At 62.5% G+C, this 21,486-nt stretch overlaps 1 protein-coding gene across 2 annotated transcripts; it reads left to right on the plus strand.

Annotated features, from left to right (window-relative positions):
• Window positions 1–590: 590 nt before the first annotated feature.
• On the plus strand, window positions 591–14,837 carry BGN (biglycan). Of its 2 annotated transcripts, none has more exons than XM_045883901.2 (8): window positions 591–760; window positions 9,817–10,068; window positions 10,372–10,484; window positions 10,990–11,203; window positions 11,751–11,861; window positions 12,074–12,167; window positions 12,252–12,390; window positions 13,617–14,837. In XM_045883901.2, the coding sequence occupies exons 2-8, from the start codon at window positions 9,828–9,830 to the stop codon at window positions 13,812–13,814; spliced, it is 1,110 nt and encodes a 369-aa protein (XP_045739857.1). In that variant the 5' UTR covers window positions 591–760; window positions 9,817–9,827; the 3' UTR covers window positions 13,815–14,837. The 2 variants fall into 2 exon arrangements, with proteins under 2 accessions (XP_045739857.1, XP_064430772.1); XM_064574702.1 differs by lacking the exon at window positions 591–760 and adding an exon at window positions 7,719–7,853.
• Window positions 14,838–21,486: the final 6,649 nt, after the last annotated feature.

Genomic DNA, 21,486 nt, shown 5'->3' on the forward strand with positions numbered 1-21,486 from the left:
AAAAGACTGGAGTGGAGTGGGGGGCTGGGATGTCCAGAGTACCTGGGAGCCTGCTAAAATCCAGAAATCCGCAACAGCTGCCTCCCTGCCTGCGGAGAACCACCTCCTTGTTCAGGCCCAGGCTGCCCGAGGTTCTGGGCGAGCTCAGGACAGAATTCTAGGGGCCACTCGCTGGACTAGCAACCACAGGCCGCCTCCCCCTCGCCTCCCTTCCCTTTCTGCTCTCTGCCTGCAAGTGCCAACAAGCCAGTTCCCGCCCCTCTCTGGGCCTCAGTGTCCCTATCTGGGCAGTGGAAAATTTGACTATCTAAGGCTGTGCCTGCCCAGAGACACCAAGGGTCCTTGTGTGAGTGAGAGTGTGGACCTTCCCCATGTGCCTGGGGCGGTGGGTGGGTGGGGGGACAGCTAGCCCAGCCGTCTAGAAGAAAATTGCTCCCTTTGAAGCTTCCAGGGGGGCCCCCCCGGAGGCCTGCCCCCTCCCTCCCTTCTTCCCTCCCTCTCTCCTTCCCTCTCCGCCCCACCAGCCCCCTCCCTTTTTCCCTCCCTCCCCGCCCCCTCCTGCTGTCGTCCCCTCCCTGTCGGCCAGCCCGCCCAGCCTTTAGCCTCCCTCCCACCGCCTCTGTCTTCCCTCTCTCCACAAACTGCCCCGGAGTGAGCAGCTGCTCTCGGAGGGCCCGACGAAGACGGACAGACGCACTGACTGCCTGACACCCAAGCCTGCCAACCAGCCAGCCTGTGCCCGGCTGCCTGCCCTCTCCAGGTAGGGCCCCCCACACCAGCTCCCCCCCCGGCTGTCCCTGCTGTCCCCTCCTTGTCGCATCCCTGGTTCCACTGTCCCCTCACCATCCTGGAGATGCCGCCCGTCCCTGCTGCCCCCACACCACCCCTCCACATCCCTACCCTTGTCTCTGCCAGCCCCTTACCTCCAGGCACGATTCCCACTGGCCCACACCCCTTCGTCACCACGCTGCAGCTCCCTTAGTCCTTGTCCCTTTCTGTGTTTTCTGCCCCCCCTTTCCTCTCCCTTCTGACCTCACTCAGCAACACTGCATGTCTACCCTCCCTGCCTCCCTCTCAGGTTCTTCCCCTTGACTTCCCCCCCCAACCCTGAGCATGGCCCAGGCATGGCTGGGTGGCTGGCATCCCAGCTCTGCCAGGAGCCCTCGTCCTTCACTGGGAGTCCCTGAGTCCCTGAGAGCACCCTGCACTCCTGCGGGCTTCCCTCCGCGCTCTGCTCTGGCACCCTTGGGGAACAGTCCGCACTGCCCAGCACCAGCCCTTGGTGTGGGCTCGGAGACTTGGTTTCCCCCACACACCCCAGGCAGCCTGCCCAGATATTTCTCTCTTCCTCACAGGCTAATTCCCTTCCTCTACCTCCTCCTGAGTGAGGGGTGGGTCCACAGGGCCCTGGCCACAGGGTCCCTGGGTGTGGCTGCTTGGGTGGCTCAGTTCTGCCTGTCCCAAGGACCCCCTTGGATTGACTCAGAATGGGGGTGGGGAATGCCATGTTAGCCTGGGCAGGCCTAGCTTGGGACGCTGCAGGGTTTCTGGGGACCCTGGGCAGGGGTGAGGCCACAGATCCACTTTCAAACTCAGACACCGTTGTCCCAGGATGGATGCCTTTAAGGATCAGTGAGGTTCAAGAGCTCTGTCCCCCAAAAGCAGCCCCCCACTGACTGGTGCATGGGGTGACTCTAGATTGGAGGGAGAACCCCAGGTCTGAAGCAAAAGCATAGTTGCAAGGTTGCCCCCCAGAGTGCTTTGGGAGGGGAGGAGTGGCCCCTGCTGGTCTCACCCCCACTCCCTCCATTGTACAAAGGGGACCAGTGAGGCCCAGAGACAGGCAGGAACCTGCCTACAACTGCACAGCAAGTCAGATGCAAAGCTGGGGCCAGGACCCAGGGCTCCTGACTGACAAGCCCTGGCTATTGATGCCATACCACCCAGGGAAGCCTCAAAGTCACTTGGGCATTGATAATGACAACCTGTGGCCAACTGCACCGCGTGGGGATTGGAGTGGGAGGTGACAGGGCCACTGGCCTGTCCTGCAAGTTCCCAAGATGGCTGGCATGCTGCGGGGCGTGCCAAGCGACCCAGGAGAGGAGCAAGGCTGAATGGAGCTCTCTGCACGTGTCACCAAGTGCCCTGAAGGGTTGGGGGATGGGAGCACCCCCCTCACTGCTCCATGGGTGGGGCTGCGGCCCAGGCACTGGTTCGTGAGGGCTGCCCGAGTTGGTTCTGCTGAGGGGAGCAGGAGGCCCGGGGTGCTCCAGGGCAGGGTGGTGGCTTAGGGCAGGCAGGGTAGACCTCGTTCAGGCCAGGGAGACTGTTCTCGAACAGTGTTCGTTAAGGGCCACTCTGGTTGCAGATATGGCCAGTCCTACCCCTGCTCCCTGGCCTGCCTACTCTCCACCCTACAGGGACTCAGTGGCGTTGAGACAGGCTGGAGATGCTCAGGCCTCCCTCAGTGCCAAGAAAGAAGGTTCCTGGGGGAGGTCCCCGCAGGGACAGGGTTGGTGCGGGGTGAGAATGCGTGCGGGCGGCCGCGAACACACAGGGGAGCGCCTCCTGGAGACATGCAGCTGCCTGGGCCTCGGCTCCCTGAGACACCAGGTGCTCAGGCAGAGGCGGCGCCTTCGCGGGGAAGCCACCCGTGTCTGGCTCTGGTGGGACAGCTCGGGGTAGCCTTGGAGGGCAGGAGGGCGGGGGTGCCTCGAAAGGAAGGCACCACACTGGACGGCGAGAGCAGACTGGGAGCCTGGCCCACCTGCCCGCCCACTGGCCTACCTTTAAGCCCCAAGAACCCAGGTCACAGTGGGCACAGACCATCCCACGGCTTTTGTGCCCTGCCCTGGAGCAGGGACTCGAGTGCCCGTCTTGTAGATGGGGAGTCTGAAGCCCAGCTTTTTCGCTGATGGGCTGGGGGCAGTTCTGTGCAGGCTCGTTTCAGGGGCCCAGAAAGCTGGCATGCCAGTCCTCTGACGAAATTTCTTCCCCATCTTACCAGTGGCCCTGGCCCATTGGAGGAGCATAAACAAGGAAGGACAGGAGGAACGGGAGTGTTTGAGAGACCCCAGAGTGTCCCTTCCAATAGGGCCTCCAATCTCTCCCAGCTGCCCTGCTTCCTGGGCCACGCACTGCCATCCCTCTTCCGCTCCCTGCAGAAGCCCCGCGGAGACAGCGCAGCACAGGACTGCCCAGCAGTCACTTGTCCTTAGCAGCCTGGGGACGCAGCCGTCTCGCAGGATCTCTCTGGGGCACACAAGCAGTGGGCACTGGCAGGTGCCGTCCACCCTGCCCCCCCCCCTCCGTGGACGGTCCCAGGCCCAGCCCCAAGGCCTCTGAAGCCTCATCTGCTGAGCCACTCGGTCATTTGTCTTGCACATCTCTAGGGACCTTCCAACACCCCTGATTGTAAAAAAGGTCTTCCCACCCCCACCATGACTCCCTCCCCGCCCTCCTCATCGGTCACCCCAGGGTGAGAGAGCTTGGTCTCTGCCCGGAGCTGCCTCCTTCCACACCGGTTGGCCCCATTGGTGCGAGGGGACATAGCAGCCCAAGGGCTTGGCTCAAATTGAGGGGCAAGAGGGGTGATGGTGGCTCTCCCAGGCACCCTCCCTGTGAGCCGTGGAGTCGGGGGGTGTTGAGCAAGAGCTCTCCCTGAAGGCAGGGTCCTGGCAGCTCTGCCCCCCCCATCAACTGACCCTAGTGCCAGGCAGTGCCCCTCCCCTCCCTCCTGTCCTCTTCTGCTCAGACACTGGGGCCCACACCTTGATCACCCACAGGATGCCTTCCATAAATCCCACCTTCGAGGGAGCCAGTAGGGGGCCGGCAGAGGAGGGCTGTGCTGGGGGAACGGGAAGGTGTCTGCTCAGTCTTGCTCCCGGGCCTGAGGCCCATTAAGCCCAACTGGCCGGCCCTGTGGTCAGGCCAGCCTCCCAGTGGCCCCTGGGGTGGGCATGGGGCGGGGCCCTCGTGGCCAGCTCCTCTAGGGGGTGGGTGGCTGTGATTCATTGCCCCCTCACCTGGAGCCCACAGCCCAAGTGTCCCCCTGGGGCTTCCTTCACTCCCTCTAGGACTCCAGGCTCCTGGGAGCTGCCCCAAAGCCACCCCATTTGGCTTCTCGTGTCCCCCCCAACTGCCCTGCTCTGGATCAGGGCAGTTCATGGGATGGCCATGGAAGACACCTTCTTGCCTAGGACCCACCAGCCTCAGTTCCCATGGCAGCCTACAGAACAACATCACTGTCATCCCCGGGAGCCCGGAACTCAGATGACTCACCAGCCCCTCCCTGTGGCAACACATCTCTCAGTTTTAAGGGGCTGGGGTCTCCATCCAGTCTCCTAGCACTCAGCTCTCCCAGTCCATGGCATCTGGAAGCCAAACTCCACAAACACCAGCCTGGGGCTGAGCTGCAGGATTCTGTGACTCTAAGCTCACCCCTGTTTCTCCCCCACCATCTGCCCCTTGAGGGTCGGATGGCCAAGTGGAACACAGCAGACAGACACAGGCCCAAGTGGCTGCAGGATTGGGGATTTGGGGAACAGAAGCAGGACTTGAAGGAGAGGGGCAGAGGGCAGAGAGAGAGGCTGGCTCTGGCAGCCCTGTCCCAGGAGACCGGAGGCAAATGTGACTTTGATCTTGCAGTCTGAGTCCCTGCTCACCCTTGATTATGGTCCATCAGGGCCTTAGAGGCCACCTGGCTGCAAGGAGGCATGCACTGGGGGAGCCCTGGGAGGGGCCCCCTGGGCTGACTGCAGAAGGCTGGCTCCCACCCCCAGCCAGATCTCCCGGCAGAGAACAGGGAACCCGATGCAGGGAAGGAGCTGCAGGAAACTCTGGGCCCAGGAAGGGAAGGGTCTCACTCCCAGGGGCCTGGCCAGTCTTCTGCCCAGAAGGCAGGGCCAAGCCCCCTTGCCTTGGCCTGGCCTAGCCCAGCCAGGGAGCAAGGCAGGGGGGGCGCCGGGCTCTGGGAACCAGGCTGAGAACATCTCCCTTCGGGGTCTGGTGCCTGCTGGGACCTAAAATGTTCCAGGGAAGCTCCCTGGCCTGGCTGGGATGATGGCTTTTCCATGCCTCTGCAGACCTGAAGCAAGCGCTGGTGGGTGTGCTGGGGCCACGGAGGGGCGGCTGGCCCTCCAGACAGTAGGGCGCTACTGTTCTCGGCGGTCAAAGAGAGGCCCCGTGTTGCCAGAGGAGTCATGATGCCCGCAAGGGGGCAAAGGGCCCACAGAGCAGGGCCCAGCTTTCCACCAGCATCACCTCCCAGCTCAGGTGAGGGAGCTGCCGAGGAGTCTTTTCCAGGGACCCAGGGGCTGATCCAGCCCCCTGCGCAGCCTAGGGAGTATAGGGTCTTGTGGCTTTGGGACCTGCGGCACAGTCTGCAATGACAGAGGGAGGGGCCAGTTACATGGGCAGGTAGACAGACAGACAGTGGAGTCCAGTTCTACCATTTCCTTACTGTGTGGCCTTGGGCAAGAGTTTTGGGCAAAGTCTGAGCCTCAGTTTACCTATTCATTAAGTGGTAAAAACAGCTCTTGCTTCTTTTGGTCTTTGGGAGGGCTATGTTTATGTTTATGTTTAAGTCCCCTGCCCCGCCCCTGGGAGATGATAGCATCCACCCTCTTCCTCAAACATTCTAGAACGTGGTGAGGAGGAGCTCAGGATTTCTTCAGTGAGTGGGAGGAGGAGGAAGGACACACGGCTCAGGTGTGAAAGGAGCCGGAAACTCAGGACCCCCAGCTGACCTGGGTCATCTGCTGCCTGGCTCCTGGCCAACAGTTTGACCCTCCTGCTTTCCAGAGGTTTCCCGGCAGAGTGGGGGAGGGGTGGATGGCTCTCCTGAATGCTGTGGGGAGAGAGGTCTGACCGAGCCAGGAGCCAGCACGGGCCACCCTGTCGGGTCCCCGGGACCAGCCCTCTGTAGCCAGAGGGCCGGCTCCCTGCTGGCTCCCTACAGCCTCCAACTCCCGCATTCAGCTCATACCTCTCCCTGAAGGCTGACAGAGCCTGGGGCCCAGCTCCGTCCAGTCACACCAGCAGTGCCAGGGCCACGGCAGGAAAGAGCTGCCCTGGCCGGCCATGTTCAGGCGTCTGCTCGCCCTGCAGCCGACGGTGGCTTGGGGTGCAGACGCAGATGGGGTGGGGCTCAGGGCCTGCCCTCTCCCCACTCCAGCCACGAGCCCCTCACACGGTCACCCTCTCACACACGCGCAGCTGCGTAGGCTTCAGCAGACCCATGGGTGGCATGTGTCCCCGCTCTCTGCTTGGCACACAGATGCAGATTAGACGCCATCGGAGCGCCAGTGGGCTGGGGCCTGGGAGGGCAGCAGGGAGCAGCCGGGACTACAGCTCCGGACAGTGCCCCTGCCTCCGGCCTGAGGGATTTGGCGGACAGAGGGAGGAGCCTGTTCCCTTCTTGCCTGGCACCCCTGCCACAGCCGCAGGGCTAGGTAGATGGTGGCACGCACGCCAGAGTTCAGGTCGGGTTGCTCCGTGGGGCCAGACACCCTGGGCTGAGGCCTCAGGACAGTGCCCGGCGTCTACGACTTGGCAGCAAGCAAGCTCCCAGGGCATGCCAGACCTTAAGTCCTGCTCCCGCCGCCCTTGGCCTGGCCTGAATGCCTGGCACGGCCCCTCCATGTTCTCAGAGGCTGCCAATGCATCTTGTTTGGCGCTGACCTGGAGCAATCCCACTCGGAGGACTGCGCTGGCTTTCAGAGGGCTAGACAAGGAAGGCCCTATTGGTCTGGCGGTGCAGGTTCCAGGAAGCCCGGCCTTCTCCCTTGCTCACATCTGTGGGCACCGGGCCGGAGGCCTCACCGCTGTGACCACTTGTTTCCTTTGCTCTGAGCAGGGAGGCTGGGGGGGCGGTGTCCAGCGAGCTCCAAGCGCACTTTGATGGGGCTCAAGGCCCCTCAGGTCCATTGTCCGGCCAGCCCCCCCCCCCACTCCGCCATGCAGTTCTACCAGCTGAGTCTTGTGCCGGCTCCCAGAGTGGACATGAGGCTCTGCTGGGAAGCCTGCCCAGCCCCCACCCTTCCAGCTGCTCCACTGCCTGGACCCGGCCAGAGGCGGGTGGCTGGAGAACCAGCCACATCTTGTCCTCTGCCTCTGTCACAGGGCCCTGGTATAGGGCCTCCAAGCCCTCAGCTTCAGTCCCTTCCCCCCAAGAACGAGCCTGCGCTGGAGCCTATGGCCGCTGCCTCAGCCTCTCTGTGGCCCCCAGATGCAGCGACATCAAGCATGGCTGGTTTGAGCTGATTCATCTCGTCTAGAGCACCCATCCCCCCGGGACAGGTCCCGGGAGCCCACATGGAGCCTGGGTGGCCCGTCCTGCCCTGGTTGGCCTTCCCAGGGCCATCCATCCCCTACTCTGGTGGAGGGGCCAGATGGGGGGGCGGAGGTCCCCTGTGGAGACCCCCAGCCCTTCCCAGCCCAGGCAGGCTAGAAGAGGCCTGCTTTTGCCCACCTCTCCCCACAGCCTTCCCTGGGCCTGGCCAGACCACCCCACCCACCCCCACCTATCCAGGTGAACTGTGGATCCCAAAGCCTTCCAAGGCTCCCACTGGGCGTTCCAGCCCTGACTCATCCCCCCTGTGAGGTAGCGGCTGTGGCAGGGGTGCCAGGCAAGAAGGGAACAGGCTCCTCCCTCTCTCCCACTCCATCTTGCTCTCCTGCCTCCATCCTCCCCTTCCTGTTCTCTCCTACCACTCCTCCTCCTCCCAGCCCCGGGCGTCCAGTGGCTCCCAGGCAAGGGCCCCAAGCAGCAGCAGGCACTCGAGGCCTAGGCCTACCCTGCTCTGCCCTGGAGGTTGCAGAATCAGGGGAAGAAGGAGGGACACACTGCCCAGGTAGGCAAGCACAGGGCCTTCTCCCTACTCGGCCCCGTGACCTTCCGGGGGCTGGCAGGACCTGGGTGTGATCGTGGGGTGCTGGGGCTTGAAGGAGCCAGGCACACTGGGTGCTCCCCCGACATGGGGGACCTTTGCTTTGCTGTGTGACCTGGGACAGGCATGCAGCTTCTCTGAGCTTGTCCCTGGGGGCCACACTCAGGAGGGCTGTTGGAACCTGCTGGGGGCGTTCTGGGGCTGGCTCTGCAGCTGAGTCCACTGAACCATGTCCTGGGTCCGTGACCTCTGCTGGCCAAGCACACTGCAGGCCTGGTTGCCATAAAGGCTGCTCCATTCTCTCCCACTCTGTCCTTGGGGATGGTGGGAGCCAGGGCAAGCTACATGACCCACTGAGGGGGTGCCTGAGTATGGAAGGGGGTGGCAAGACTGGGATAGATGGGAACCCGGGGCATAGAGCAGTTGTGCCCAGACCCGGAGGTGGTCCCAGGCCCCTGGCCTGCTGGTTGGGAGGATTCTGGGGGGCAGCCGGCTGCAGCCCGCCTAGGCCCACACCAACTGGGCTTGCCCAGGAAAGCAGCAGGCAGGGCCAAGCTGCTCACAAGGTGCTGGCCTAGAGTACATAGGCCCTCCACTCCCCAGGGACTCCTTCCACATTTCCATCCGGCAGTGAGGCTCAGGGGTCACCCAGCCCCCCTGAAGCCCCTCACGGCCCCTCCCCCAGCCAAAATGGGCCCCAAGTGAGGAGGGTCTCCCTGGGGTGGGGCCCGGTGTGGGTCTGCAGGAAGCCCCTGGGACCCGGCCAGGCTTACTGCCCACGGATGCCCCCAAGGCAACCCCAGACACCAGAATCTAGGAGGGAAGCAGGGCAGGCCCACTTATGCCTGTATAACAAATGGGGAAATTAGGCCAGCTGCGACTTTCCGGGGCAATCCAGGTAGGTGAGGGTGCTGGGAGAGGCAGAGGCTCGGGCCTTTTCCTGCACAGGACCTTCCAACAGAGGGGCCTCTCTCTGGATGGGAGAAGGAAGGAGGTGGGTAAATATGGGCACCTGGGGCAGGTTCGGGCAGGGCAGCTTCCCCTCACGCCCACCCCGCTACCCGGCCTGGGGGAGCCTTCAGACAAGCCTGATCCTGCCTGCCACTTTGGCAGCCGCCTACTCCCCTCTGGTGGCCTCTCCAGGGGGCTGGGCCACGGGCAGAAGGAAGGCAGGGCCGATGTGCGAGCCCTGGGGCTCCGCAGGCCAAGCCACGGGAAGCGCTGGAGGCCAGGAGGGGCTGCTGAGGCCCTGGGGAGCAATGGGGAGGGTGGGTGCCCCTCCCCTCAGCCATTTCTGCAAGGCTCTCTTTCTCCGCACTGCCTCCGGGGCTAGCCCAGGTCTCGGCCCAGCGTGCCCAGCCTGGTGTCTTGGCCCCTCGACTTTTCTTCGAAAAATGTGGGCAGGAGAGGAAGTGACTCATGGTGGTCTAGCTCAACACTGACTGCACCCACACTGCCCTGAGCCACAAGAGTGCATTCAAATCCAAATCTTTCAAAGCCCGGATGGGGCAAATAGTTGCGTTTCCGTCTGCCTCCTCCACTCCCTTCGCTCGCCTCACTGACCCCCCCCCCCCAGGCAGGCTGCTGGCTGACTCAGTGGGGGGGGGGGACAGCGGGGGAGGGGGTTAGTGCTGCAGACTCACCGACTGGCAAGACAACGCATTGCCCATTAAAGCCAGCATCCTGCCTGGGATGAGACGGGAGCAGGAGCTGTCTCCCGCCTGCCCACACCTCCTCCCGCTGCCACCTCCTTCCCGGCCGCTCCTACCTTGGGGTCTGGCTGTCCCCAGGGAGGAGTGGCGAACAGGGTGCCAGCACGTGCAGAACCTCGGCTCCTGCTGTTGGGAGGTTTGCCGGGACAGGGCCCAGAGGGCAGGTGCGAGTGCCGGCTGGCCTCCTGACAGCCCCTCTCACCCTGGCTCCCCAGGCACACCCACCATGCAGCCCCTGTGGCTCCTGGCATCCCTGCTGGCCCTGAGCCAGGCTCTGCCCTTTGAGCAGAAGGCCTTCTGGGACTTTACCTTGGACGACGGGCTGCCCATGCTGAACGATGAGGAGGCTTCGGGTGCTGAGACGACTTCAGGGGTCCCGGACCTGGACTCCCTCCCGCCCACCTTCAGCGCCATGTGTCCCTTTGGCTGCCACTGCCACCTGCGGGTTGTTCAGTGCTCCGACCTGGGTCAGTCCTGGGACCAGGGCGGGACAGGTGCATGAAGGCGCAGGCCCAGCCTGAGCGCCCTACCAAGAAGACACGTGTCCGTCTTGTGGGATGGGCATGAAAGGGTGGGGTCAGGGATGGGGTGACCCCACACAGGCCTGGGGATCTGGGTTTCAGTGTGGAACGGTTGGTTGCAAGCGGGTGGGGAGTGAGAAGGGCCTTCACCTGCGGCAGAGTCCCTGCGTGCGTGTCTGTGTGTGCGCGCGCGTGCGTGTCCCGGTGCTCAGAGTCGCTCATGCTGGTGACGGTGGCCCCGGCCCCCAGGTCTGAAGGCTGTGCCCAAGGAGATCTCGCCCGACACGACGCTGCTGGACCTGCAGAACAATGACATCTCGGAGCTCCGCAGAGATGACTTCAAAGGCCTCCAGCACCTTTATGTAAGCGAGCCCCGGCCCTGCGGGGCTCCGAGGAGGTGGGCGGTGCCATGTGGGTGCCAGAGGGACCGGAGGCCCATGGAGTCCTGCGAGAAGTCTGGAGTGCCCCAGGTCACAGGTCACATGTGTGGATGTCAGCAGCCAGAAGCACAGGACAGAATCGCTCCGCCCAATTCCCTTTTCGGCTGAAAACTTTTTGTTGTATTGGTACATTGCAGCTACCCGAGAAGGAAAGACTTGGTCATAGCCAGGGTGCAAGTAGGGAAATCGAGACGCAGCCAAGTGGTGGGCCGTGTGAGGCAATAATCGCCCAGCCAGGCCTGAGTGCGGGCTTCTGGCTCTGCACTCTGCCCGCAGGCACAGATGGATCTGCTTGAGGCTGTGCTGGAGGCCCCACTGATCGCCAGTCCGGGGGCGGGGGGAGGGGGAGCAAGGGAGGGAGAAAGTGGTGAGGGCAGGGCGCGGTGGGGAGCTGGTGCCTTCACTTCCCACGCCCTCCCTGCCCCAGGCTCTCGTCCTGGTGAACAACAAGATCTCCAAGATCCACGAGAAGGCCTTCAGCCCCCTGCGGAAGCTGCAGAAGCTCTATATCTCCAAGAACCACCTGGTGGAGATCCCTCCTAACCTGCCCAGCTCCCTGGTGGAGCTCCGCATCCATGACAACCGCATCCGCAAGGTGCCAAAGGGCGTGTTTAGCGGGCTGCGCAACATGAACTGCATCGGTGAGTGCGGCCGGCCCGTGACAGACAGGCCTCCCCCCGTGGCCAGCAGGGAGGGCTCAGGGAGAGCAGCCTCTTGCAGCCAGAGTGGCTTGGTGCCACGGACAAGCCTGGTGGGCCTCAGAGAACATTCTGGAGGCTTGTCTGGGGGCATGCCCCAGGGCTGCCAAGGCAAAATGAAGAGAAACCTGGGGACCATAGAGAGAGGGAAGGGAAAGGGCCAGCCAGCCAGGGACCACCATGGGCCCAGCCAGAGGGGCTGAGCAGGCTGGGGTGGAGCCCCACCTTGATCTCTGGCTCCCCTCCCTTTCCTCCTGCTTCCCCTACCCCCGGAGGTCGATGCCTGAGCCAACACCCTTGGGAGGTAATGGTCTTGAATAGCCAGGAGTTTGCAATCAGCCCAGTAAATTAGCAGAGCTGCTTTCAGGGGGAGCTGGGGGAGCAGGGCCCGTCAGGCTAGCCCAAGCCAGGAAGCCCGCAGGACCTGGGGCTGTGCAGGCAGGCGGCCGCCCAGCTCCGGCGCCAGGACTGAGCAGGGCTTCTCTCCTAGAGATGGGTGGGAACCCCCTGGAAAACAGTGGCTTTGAGCCTGGAGCCTTCGATGGCCTGAAGCTCAACTACCTTCGCATCTCTGAGGCCAAGCTCACCGGCATCCCCAAAGGTAGGAAGGCAGCCCCTTTCCCCCCTGCTCTCCGGCCTCCATGGCACAGATGGGCACGGATGGGGGGCGGGGGGCTGGAGACATCTGGAGCCACCAATCAACTCAGGGAGGGCTTTGGTAGTGCTCCCGTCCGCCACCCCACATACAGACCCAGCCCGCACACGTGGCCTCCCCTCCTGCATTCCACTCAGAACACCCTCTTTTCCTGGCAGACCTCCCCGAGACCCTGAATGAACTCCATCTGGACCACAACAAAATCCAGGCCATCGAGCTGGAGGATCTGCTCCGTTACTCCAAGCTGTACAGGTGGTCTGGGGGTCCAAGCAGTGTGCCCTGCCCCACTGCTCTTTTCTCCTCTAGCCTTTGGTACATCTCATCTGCCCTTTGCAGGTTGGGCCTGGGCCACAACCAGATCCGCATGATCGAGAACGGGAGCCTAAGCTTCCTGCCCACCCTGCGGGAGCTGCACTTGGACAATAACAAGCTGTCCAGGGTGCCTTCTGGCCTTCCGGACCTCAAGCTCCTCCAGGTGAGAGCCGTGGGCAGCCCCCATGCCAGCTTCTGTAAGACAGAGTGGAACAGGACCTTGGTGTGTGCGATCTGGCCAGCGTCTTCTGCTCTGCCTCCACCTCCTGATCTGCAAAGAAGCAATCACAAGGATCGTGCTGAGGAGTAGGGAAGGCGAGCGGGGACTCCACCGTGGATGACAAAGAGGGCAGGTCATGGGTGGGGAGGGGGCTCAAGGCGTGAGCAGGAGTTGGCCTGGTAGATATTGCAGCTGAAGTTTTCCTAGGTGGGTGGGACACCAGAAAGGCATGGCAGAGCCTGGGAGGTCAGAGAACAGTCTGGGCATCGGAGGTGCACAGATTTGTGGCAAGATAGGTTCAGCTCAGAGCCGGAAGTAGGCTGATGAGGGGGTGCAGGGTCTTGCCTGGGGTTCTTTCAGGGACCCCTGTCCCTGGCTTGGTTTCCAGTCTCTTCCTCGGTCCCATTCATACTCGCCAGGAGACCTGCCATTCTCACAGGCTGTCCAGCCAGAGCCAAGTCCAGACCGGTGAGGGCGGGGGGGGGGGGGGGGGTCAGGCCCGAAGCTGCGGCAGGGAGGCCCATGCCCGGCTAAGCGCGCCCTCTAGCGGCCGGTGTCCTCTCTGCCTCTAGAGGGCGCAGCTGCAGGCTGAGCACCTCCGCACCACCATGGGGCTCCTTACCTACTCACCCTCCTGCTTCCTCCGTCCCTCCCCTAGAGAGGGGCTTCAGAAAGTTGAGGGCTGCTAGAGAGCAAGCACCCCTGCGGACTGGAAGGAAGAGGAGGTCATCTGCAGGCTCTTCCTCCTCTCATACCTATGGGTCTCTGGAGTGAGAGGCTGTACCCAGGGGCAGGCCTGGAGTTTGGGAAACCCAGAGGGAGGGCCAGGGACCCTCTGTGAGCCCAAGGTGCCATCTTTCCAGGCCCCTCACTTCCCACCCACCATACACCGCATCTGGGTCCCTCGTCCCGGCCCCTGGTCACACACCAGCACCTTAAAATCCCGTCCAACACCCACCTGGCAACCATACCCAAGCCTCAAAAGGGCAAGCCCTGCAATGAAATCGCACCCGTGAGATGGCCAGGCGGGACTCAGCCAGGAGGGAGGGCCCAAGCCCTCTGTTGTCTGCCCTCCACCTGGCCCACCCAAGCCGGACCAGGTTCGGAGGGTGGTCAGGGGATGACTCGGCCGCCAGCACTGGGCCTGAGCCACACCCCTCTGCCCCCAGGTGGTCTATCTGCACACCAACAACATCACCAAGGTGGGCGTCAACGACTTCTGTCCCGTGGGCTTCGGGGTCAAGCGGGCATACTACAACGGCATCAGCCTCTTCAATAACCCTGTGCCCTACTGGGAGGTGCAGCCGGCCACTTTCCGCTGCGTCACCGACCGCCTGGCCATCCAGTTTGGCAACTACAAAAAGTAGAAGCAGCAAGCAGCCGCTGTGATGGCCTGGGCGGGGCCTCTGGGGAGCACAGCAGACATCGTGAAGGGGAGGCAGAGCAAAGGAGCGAAGCCAGCGCCCAGCTGCACCCAACCCAGCCCCGCCCTTGATCCTGGACCCCAACTCGCTGCCTCCTGACGCCCTCATCCTGGCTCCCAAGCATGCAGATGGGGCACAAGACCCAGCCACCATCACATGCCTCTTGGCTTCAGAGCTGCCCCCGCCCCCGCCCCCCGTCATAGCCACTCAGAGGCACCCTCATAAAGCTCTCTTCCCATTCACCCTGAAATCAAATTGCCCAAGACTCCAGTCCAAGAAAGATGGGCCCTGGGTCAAGGGGGTGGGAAGGGGCTAACAAGGATGGAGACAGCCCACCCCACCTGCCTGGCACACATCCCTCCAGCTTCCAACCATCCTTGGCCTGGCCTGCTACCCTTGGCTTCTCGTGCCCCCCACCCTTCTGCAAGTTCATGGCCCATCTATCCGAGCCTCTTTGCTCTACTGGCCTCTAGACCAGTATCTTCCTCTCTGGCTCTCTGGCTCTCTCTCTCCCTCTCTCTCTATCTCCATCTATCTCTCTCATCCTTCCTCTCCTCTCTCACATCCCTGAGCTGGGTCCAGTGTCTGTCTCGCTGGGCTTCTGCGCAGCCCTTCCCCAGGCAAGCCAGGGGACAGTGGGCAGCTGTCCCCAAGCCTGCCCCACGCGGTCCTTGCCCCCAAGTCTGGACTGTCCTGGAGGAGGCCGGCAGGTGGAGGTGATGTGCCCTGCACACATCCACTGTTCCAAAGGGGAGCATTGGCCCTGCAAAGGGCCCGGCATCCCGCTGGGGCCGCCAGCCAGCTTTCCTTGTTCCTCTTTCCCCCCATGATGGCTAATTCTCCCTCCCTCCGCCTTCTGGCCCCTGGTATGGGGGGGGGGGGTTCAAGCAATCACACCCAGCTTGAGGAGGGGCTGCTTCTGAGGTCGGTTGTTGTCTTCCAATTAAAGAAACACTGTGCAATATGGCTCTGTGTGCCGCCACTTGGGGGGGGGCGCTGGGGACTGAGCGGAGAGGGGAGCCACAGTGGGCCCCTCTGAGCCTCGGGCTTCCTCTTTGCTGCTTTCCCTGCCCGCAGGCCAGAGTCCTCAGTACCTCCAGATCCGAGACTGGACAAGGAGGCCCCTTCCACTTTCTTTTAAGATTTTTTTTTTTTTTTTTTTGAGAGAGAGAGAATGAGAGAGAGCACATGAGAGGGGGGAGGGTCAGAGGGAGAAGCAGACTCCCTGCCGAGCAGGGAGCCCGATGCGGGACTCGATCCCGGGACTCCAGGATCATGACCTGAGCCGAAGGCAGTCGCTTAACCGACTGAGCCACCCAGGCGCCCCCCCTTCCACTTTCTTCAGGCCACTTGCTTTGCCCCAGCTGTCCCGGCTGAGGGAGCATCTGCCCTCCCAGAATGGAGCACTTGCCAAGCACCTGCCATCTTCAGGGTACCAGATTAGACCCTCACTCTGGGAGGGGAGCCTGGAAATCCTAGGGGCCCTGCCTGCCGGTCCTGATGGGATTTGGGGGCTCAGAACAACACTCGATCCCGGCTGTTTTCAAAACTGTGCACAGCACCCAAGTCAGCACCAGGGGGCGCACACCTGGGCAGGCCAGGCCTCACAGAGACCGGGCAGCAAGTTGAGCGCGCCCACCGGGGCGGGCCTGGCCTGGGCCCCGTGCAGAGCCTCCACCCAGTAGGTCACACTGTGTGCGCGCAGAGCCAAGCCCAGGTGGCAATGCTCTGTCGCCGGCTCCCAAGAGAGGATCCAGGACACGGCCTGAGAAGCCTACTCGCTGGGAAGACAGGTCTGGCCCAGAAAGGGCAGCATGGGCATGGGAGGGACAGTCCCCAAAGCAATGTGCCCTCGGACGGCAAGCCCAGCAGACTGAGGAGGTAGTGGGCTAGAGCCTGGCTGCTCGTCCTTCGTTCCCCACGAGGGACCTCTGCCTCAGGTGGTGGGGGCCTGGGCTTTCCAGTGAAAGTAGAGCAGGCAGGGCCCATGAGGAGAGCCAGCCCAGGAGAGAAGGAGCTCAGAGGCGCCCCGGGCTGGCTCCGAGCACAGGACTGCATGCCCTTCTGCCTGGCCTGGCACCAGGGTGCCCGACGTCCCTGAGTTTCCCCTTTTGGGGATGGGAGGCGCCGCTCAGCATGGTGGCCCTGTGATAGAATGTCACCCGTCGGCATCATAGCACTATTCTGGGCCATGTCTGCTGAGCTGGGCAGGCTCAGGGCAAGGGCACTGGCCAGGGGCCAGGAGACAGGGCCTCAGTCAAGTCCCCTCACTGGCCGGGAAGAGGGACAGCCAGACCTGGGGCCTGGAGGAGACAGAGACATGGAGCCCTCAGGCCATTTCTCTGTGGGCCGGTCTGGGGCACCAAACTGTGTCGTGCAGGTCCAACGTAGCCCCCAGAGATCTTTGTCTTCCCTCCCAGCCTTCCTGCCCTTCCTCTCCTCTCTGCCTCCCTCTCACTCAGGGACGGAGGTGCCAGGACAAACTAGTGAGACAAGTGGGGCACCTGGTGGCTCAGCCGGTTAACCATTCGACTCTTGACCTGAGCTTGGGACGTGTCTCAGGGTTGTGAGGTAGAGCCCCATGTCAGGCTCTGCAATGAGCTTGGAGTCTGCTTGGGATTCCTCTCTCCCTGTCCCTCTGTCCCTCCCCCTGCTCACGCACATGTGCCCTCTCTCTCTCTCAAAAAAAAAAACCTAGTAAGACAAGTGTAATAATGCGCATAAGACCCTTGTGGCTGGGCCCTAGGGAAGGTGTCCTGTGGGTCTTGTGGGTCACCCTACACAGTAGGGGACAGTGCCCTGTGGGCAGGACCCACACTCTGCCCAGACCAGAGGCCCTGAGGCACCCAGGGGACCATTTGGGCCCTGTGGCAGGAGCCCAGGGGGGTGACCAGGGCCATGCCCCACAAGAGCTTGTGAGTCATGATGATGATGACGACCATACAGAAGTTGGGGCTGGTTGGGCTTAAAAATAAACCCCAGGGCGAATGAAGGTGATCCCTGCCAGGCACCAGGCCAGGATGCAGTTTCATGTACACTTCACGCCACGCAGGGTGCCCTCCTCGTGGGGCTCGGGGCCTGGCTGAGGTCCCGGGAAACCCCAGGGCGGCAAAGCTACAGGGGCTGGGCTGGTCCACTCTGAGCGGTGGGTGGGTGGATGGGCTCAGGGGGGCCCAGCTAGAAGGCCTCAGCTATGCCGCAAAGCAGCAGGAACGATGGGAGGGGGGGCCGGGTTCCAGCCGCTGGACTTGGGGACAGATAGGCTGTGCAGTGACGGGAAGGACGTGGGCAGGATGGGGGTGGGGCACCCCCAGGTCTGAGGCCTCTGGAGGAAGAGGAAGGGGCTGCACGGAATACCACCCGAGGCTGGGAGCACCCCAGGCGCTCTGGGTGTGTGGATGCAGCCCAGAGGAGGGGCCTAAGCCAGAGAGTGAGCTGAGGCAGGCACAGGTGTGCACGCACGCACGCACACACACACACACACACGCACGAGTGCGCGCCATGAAAGTCACGGGAGCAGCTCCCTCAGGGAGGGCTGTCCTGTGAAGGAAATGGCTGCCAAGGAGCATTCTCAGCCACATGGGGCTGGGGTGGGGGGACATTTCCAAGTACTTACTGCAGGTCAGGCACCTTCTGGACGTAGCGGGGCCCAGCTGGAGCCTAAGCCGAATCCACCGCTTAGGTTTAGACAAGTTAGGGCTTGTTGGAGGGGCAGCCAGCCAGGCGTCCATAGACCACGGCCGGGGATGGGGGCAGGGCACCTCAGAAGGACAACCCCTCCTTGAGCGGCCTGAAGGGTTGGGTGGAGGGGCTGCTTTGAGAACTTGGGTGGCAGTGTTCATTCACTTCTGGTCCCTCCATGGGCTCCAGGCCCTGTCCCCACAGGCTCTGGGCTCTGGTCTTGGGAGGGCAGGGGCTGCAGGACAAGACAAAGCCAACCCCACTCTGGACCTGTGGGGCAGGGCCCCTGCCGCCCTAGAGAGCCCGGGGCAGCCCTGACGCTGAAGGGCCCCGAGGCCTGCTGCGCGCCCCAGAGGCCAGAGCTCCCCATAGCCAGCCCTGAGCTGTTCCTGAGAATGAGAGAGGAACCCTGGCTCTCCAGAACCTCTGGGGTAGACTCTATGGAGGCCGAGCGCCTGGGAGGTCCGAGGGGAGGTATGCCGCAGGCAGGGTTGAGGGGGCCCAGGACTTCTTGGGGGCCAGGTCGGGGACTGGTAGGAGTTTCCTGGGGAGGCTGTAACAAAGGACCACAAGCGGGTGACTTCAGAGATTGAGTCTCTCCCAGTTCTGGAGGCCACACGTCCAAAATCCTGGTGTCAGCAGGGCCGTGCTCCTCCAAAAACTCTAGGGGAGGATCCTTCCTGCCTCTCCCCCTTCTGGTGGCTCCGGTCATTCCTTGGCTTGTGGCTACCGCTCCAGGCTCTGCCTCTGTCTTCACATGGCTTCCTTCTCTGTGCGTGTGCGTGTGCGTGTGCGTGTGTGTGTGTCAAATCTCTTTCTGCCTCCCTCTTATAAGCACACTTGTCACTGCATTTAGGGCCTACCCAGATAATCCAGGATGATCTCTCCATGTCAAGATCCTTAACTTAATCACATCTGCAAAGCCCCTGTTTCCGAATAAGGTCCCAGTCTGGTTCCACTGCTTAGGACATGCACATCTCTGTGGGGGCATTTCAGCCTGCCATGGGGCTGCAGGTGAGTACTGATCTGGGAGGCCCCAGCTTGATGGTGGCCCCCAAGGCCTAGGAGGAGGGGAGAAGGAAAGGGCTATGCTCTCAGCTGGGGAGAAAGTGAACACTCGGAAAAGAGAGGGCCCTGGGGCCCAGCCACTTCAAGGCTGGTCTGAGGAATTGCTGTCCCCAGGGAGAAACCAGGCAGCGGGGGAGGGGTGGCTGCTACCGGTCCCAGGAAGAGGGGTGTGGGGGTGTGGCGCTGGTTGGCTGAAGACCTGGGAAAGAAAGCATGCGGCGTGGGGGAGGGGGAGCGCTGGAGGCAGGTGACAAGGAGGGGGTGGTCAGTAGGAAGAGGGCGTGTGGGTTCCTCTTACACAGTGAGTGTGAAGGCTGCAGGGAGACGGGCCTGAGGGCGGGCCTCTCGTTCTTGGCTTTGTTTCTTGGGCCGAGAGTGCCTTTGAGAAGGTCCCAGGAGGAGGCAGCTGACAGGGAGCCACTGACGATGTAAGAGTCAGGGGCACCGACCAAGGCCCAAGGCTCCGGAGGGGGCAGGAAAGGGCAAGAGCACAGTGGGGACTAGGTATGGGGCTGGAGGAAAGGAACAGGAGAGGGTTCAGGGAAGCAGGGAGGTCTGGGCCACTCGGCCAAACACCTTGCCCTGCCGCACCCCCAGCCCCAGCCGTGGGCCTCCTGAAGCTCTCCCCACCCACCTCTGTACAGATGGAGAAACCAAGAGGGGCTGGCCAATGAGCAGGGGCCATCGATGACCGTGGGAGAGCTTCCCTGGCACCCAGGCTCCCTCACTCCCCAGGTCTGAGACCTCCCTCTTGGCCTCAGGCCACAGGCTAGGGACCAACTGTTCTGAACCACAGAAAGAGGGTCATCCCCTCTCCTGGCTCATTAGCTATTTGGGGATTGCCATTTGCCAGAGACTGGGGGTTTTCATGACACCCTGTGGAGCCGTGCTCTGTCCCTTCAGCTCTCCTGAAGGCCACACACCTCGTTCCTTGGTCAGCTGACTTTGGGCTGGGCTAGCCCTTGGCAGTATCCCTAGGAAAGAGGCGAAGGAGTGGTGGTAACTGTACCCTGCCTTTGATTTTCTCCCCTCGACTTGTTTCTTCCCCCTGGGTGTTCCAGGGCAACCCCAGCAAGAGGTGGCCTGTGCATAGCTGGGAGAAGGGGACTCATGTAACTGTCCAACCGAGGCAGCCTGCACCAAGCTCTGGGAGCTGGACTGACTTCACGTGAGGGTGCCAATGCCCCCGTGTGGACAGCAGCCATCGGCAAAATGAGCATGCCCCCAGGGGCAATCAGGAGGTCCCCTGGTCCCTGACGGAAGGCAGTGACACAGTCCCAAGGGAGTCTTAGCTCTTCTCTTCAGCCACTCCCAGGCCTGCACGTGCAAGACTCTCCCCTCCCGCTCAGCACCCATTTCTTCCCCACTCCGATCCGCCCCGAGCTGCCAACACATGTCTGCTAAGAGGCTGACCAATAACTGAACGTTAGCTATCGGCCAGAGCGTGCACCTCCTGCCCAAGGGAGGCTCCTGTAAGGGCCACCAGAGCCTCCTGTGGCTCTAGAGCCAGGGACCTCAGGCCTGGGGCCGAAGGACATGCCACTGGGCCAGACTCCGGGAAGCCTGCCACACTGTGGGTGGGGGGGGCAAGAAGCGGACCCAGCTTGAATCTGTGGGGTAGAGGAGGCCACAGGCTCTCAGGAGGTGTTCCCACCACTCGGGATTCCTCTTCCCTAGTGCGGATGCCCCGGGAGGTGAGCTGGCACCCCAGCTCCTGGCCAGGGTGAAGGCCCACCCAGCTTCACAGTCGGCTTCAGGTGGGGTCCGGTGCCCCTCTGAGTGGCGGGCGGCGAGAAGAACAACTCCAAGATGGCTGCCTCTCACATGCCAGGAGGCCCCATGGGCAACACTGAGCTCCGGAAATCAGGGGACTCGCTTCAGCTTTTATCTTCCCCATTCGGGGCCCAGTGCATCAGGCAGACTGGGCTCTGGGGCTGCTGTGGGGCCAAGGGAGCCAGCCTTGCTGCCGGCTGCGGCCGCCGGGGCGACCCCCACCCGCGGGACCGCCCACTAGCTCCCTCAGGAAGTGCACAAGTAGTGTGTAAGAGTACGCAGGAGCGAGCGTGGGAGCGGGCTCTGAGTGCGTGAGTGTGTATGAGAGTGTGCGGAGCTCACTAGGCGAGAGTGGGCGCGAGTGTGAGCGTATGTGAATAATTGTGCGTGCGTAAGTGTGAGTGGGGTTGGCTAGGTATGTGAGTGAGTAACTGAGTGTGTACGAGCGTGTGAGTGTGACAGCGTGTAACCATGTGTGACTCATTGGGTGTGAGCGTGCGCATGTTGGCCGGTGAGGGCTCACGAGCGTGTGTTGGCATGAGCATGTGTGAGTGACCTGTGAGTGTGTAATGTGTGAGTGAGCGAGTGTGGGCTACGTGAATATGACCTTGTGCGTGAATGTGTGCGAGTGCGATTAAGCATGTATGAGTGTGAGAGTGAGTGTGGGGAAGTGAGCGTGTGTGTGTGACAGAGCGTATATGAGCATGTCAACGTGTGTGTGCATGTGTGAGGGTGCGTGTGACCTCTGCCTGCACTGAGGAGTTCCAGGTCTCAAGGGCTGCTCATGGAACCAGCTGCTTCCTGCAGGTAAGACAAACTCTGGGGAGGTGTGACAGTCCCCTGGCCCAGGGCAGACCCTTTGCCTCCTCTAGGTGTCTGTCACAAAAGCACCTCCTCCTAGAAGCCTTCCTTGAGCCCCCGGCACCATCTTTCGTCTCCCCCATCAACATTCCCTGGGGGCCCTTACCCCAACTTCGTGACCACACATTCACTCTGCCCGCCAGCTCCCTGTTTTGCGGCCCCGGCTGTGTCCCCAGTGCCCAGCATGGGCCTTGCACATGGGACACCCTGGGGCGCTGTTTGTCCAAGGCAA

Source organism: Mirounga angustirostris, unplaced genomic scaffold (assembly GCF_029215605.1).
Source record: "Mirounga angustirostris isolate CCGP_5_RB_7025 unplaced genomic scaffold, mMirAng1.0.hap1 SCAF_11, whole genome shotgun sequence".
In the NCBI taxonomy this organism is placed as follows: Eukaryota; Metazoa; Chordata; class Mammalia; order Carnivora; family Phocidae; genus Mirounga; species Mirounga angustirostris.

Coding starts and splice junctions, on each gene's coding strand:
- BGN (XM_045883901.2), top strand. CDS start 9,828: ATGCAGCCCCTGTGGCTCCTGGCATCCCTGCTGGCCCTGAGCCAGGCT. Junction 11,204..11,750: donor GCGCAACATGAACTGCATCG/GTGAGTGCGGCC, acceptor CTTCTCTCCTAG/AGATGGGTGGGAACCCCCTG. Junction 12,168..12,251: donor CGTTACTCCAAGCTGTACAG/GTGGTCTGGGGG, acceptor TGCCCTTTGCAG/GTTGGGCCTGGGCCACAACC.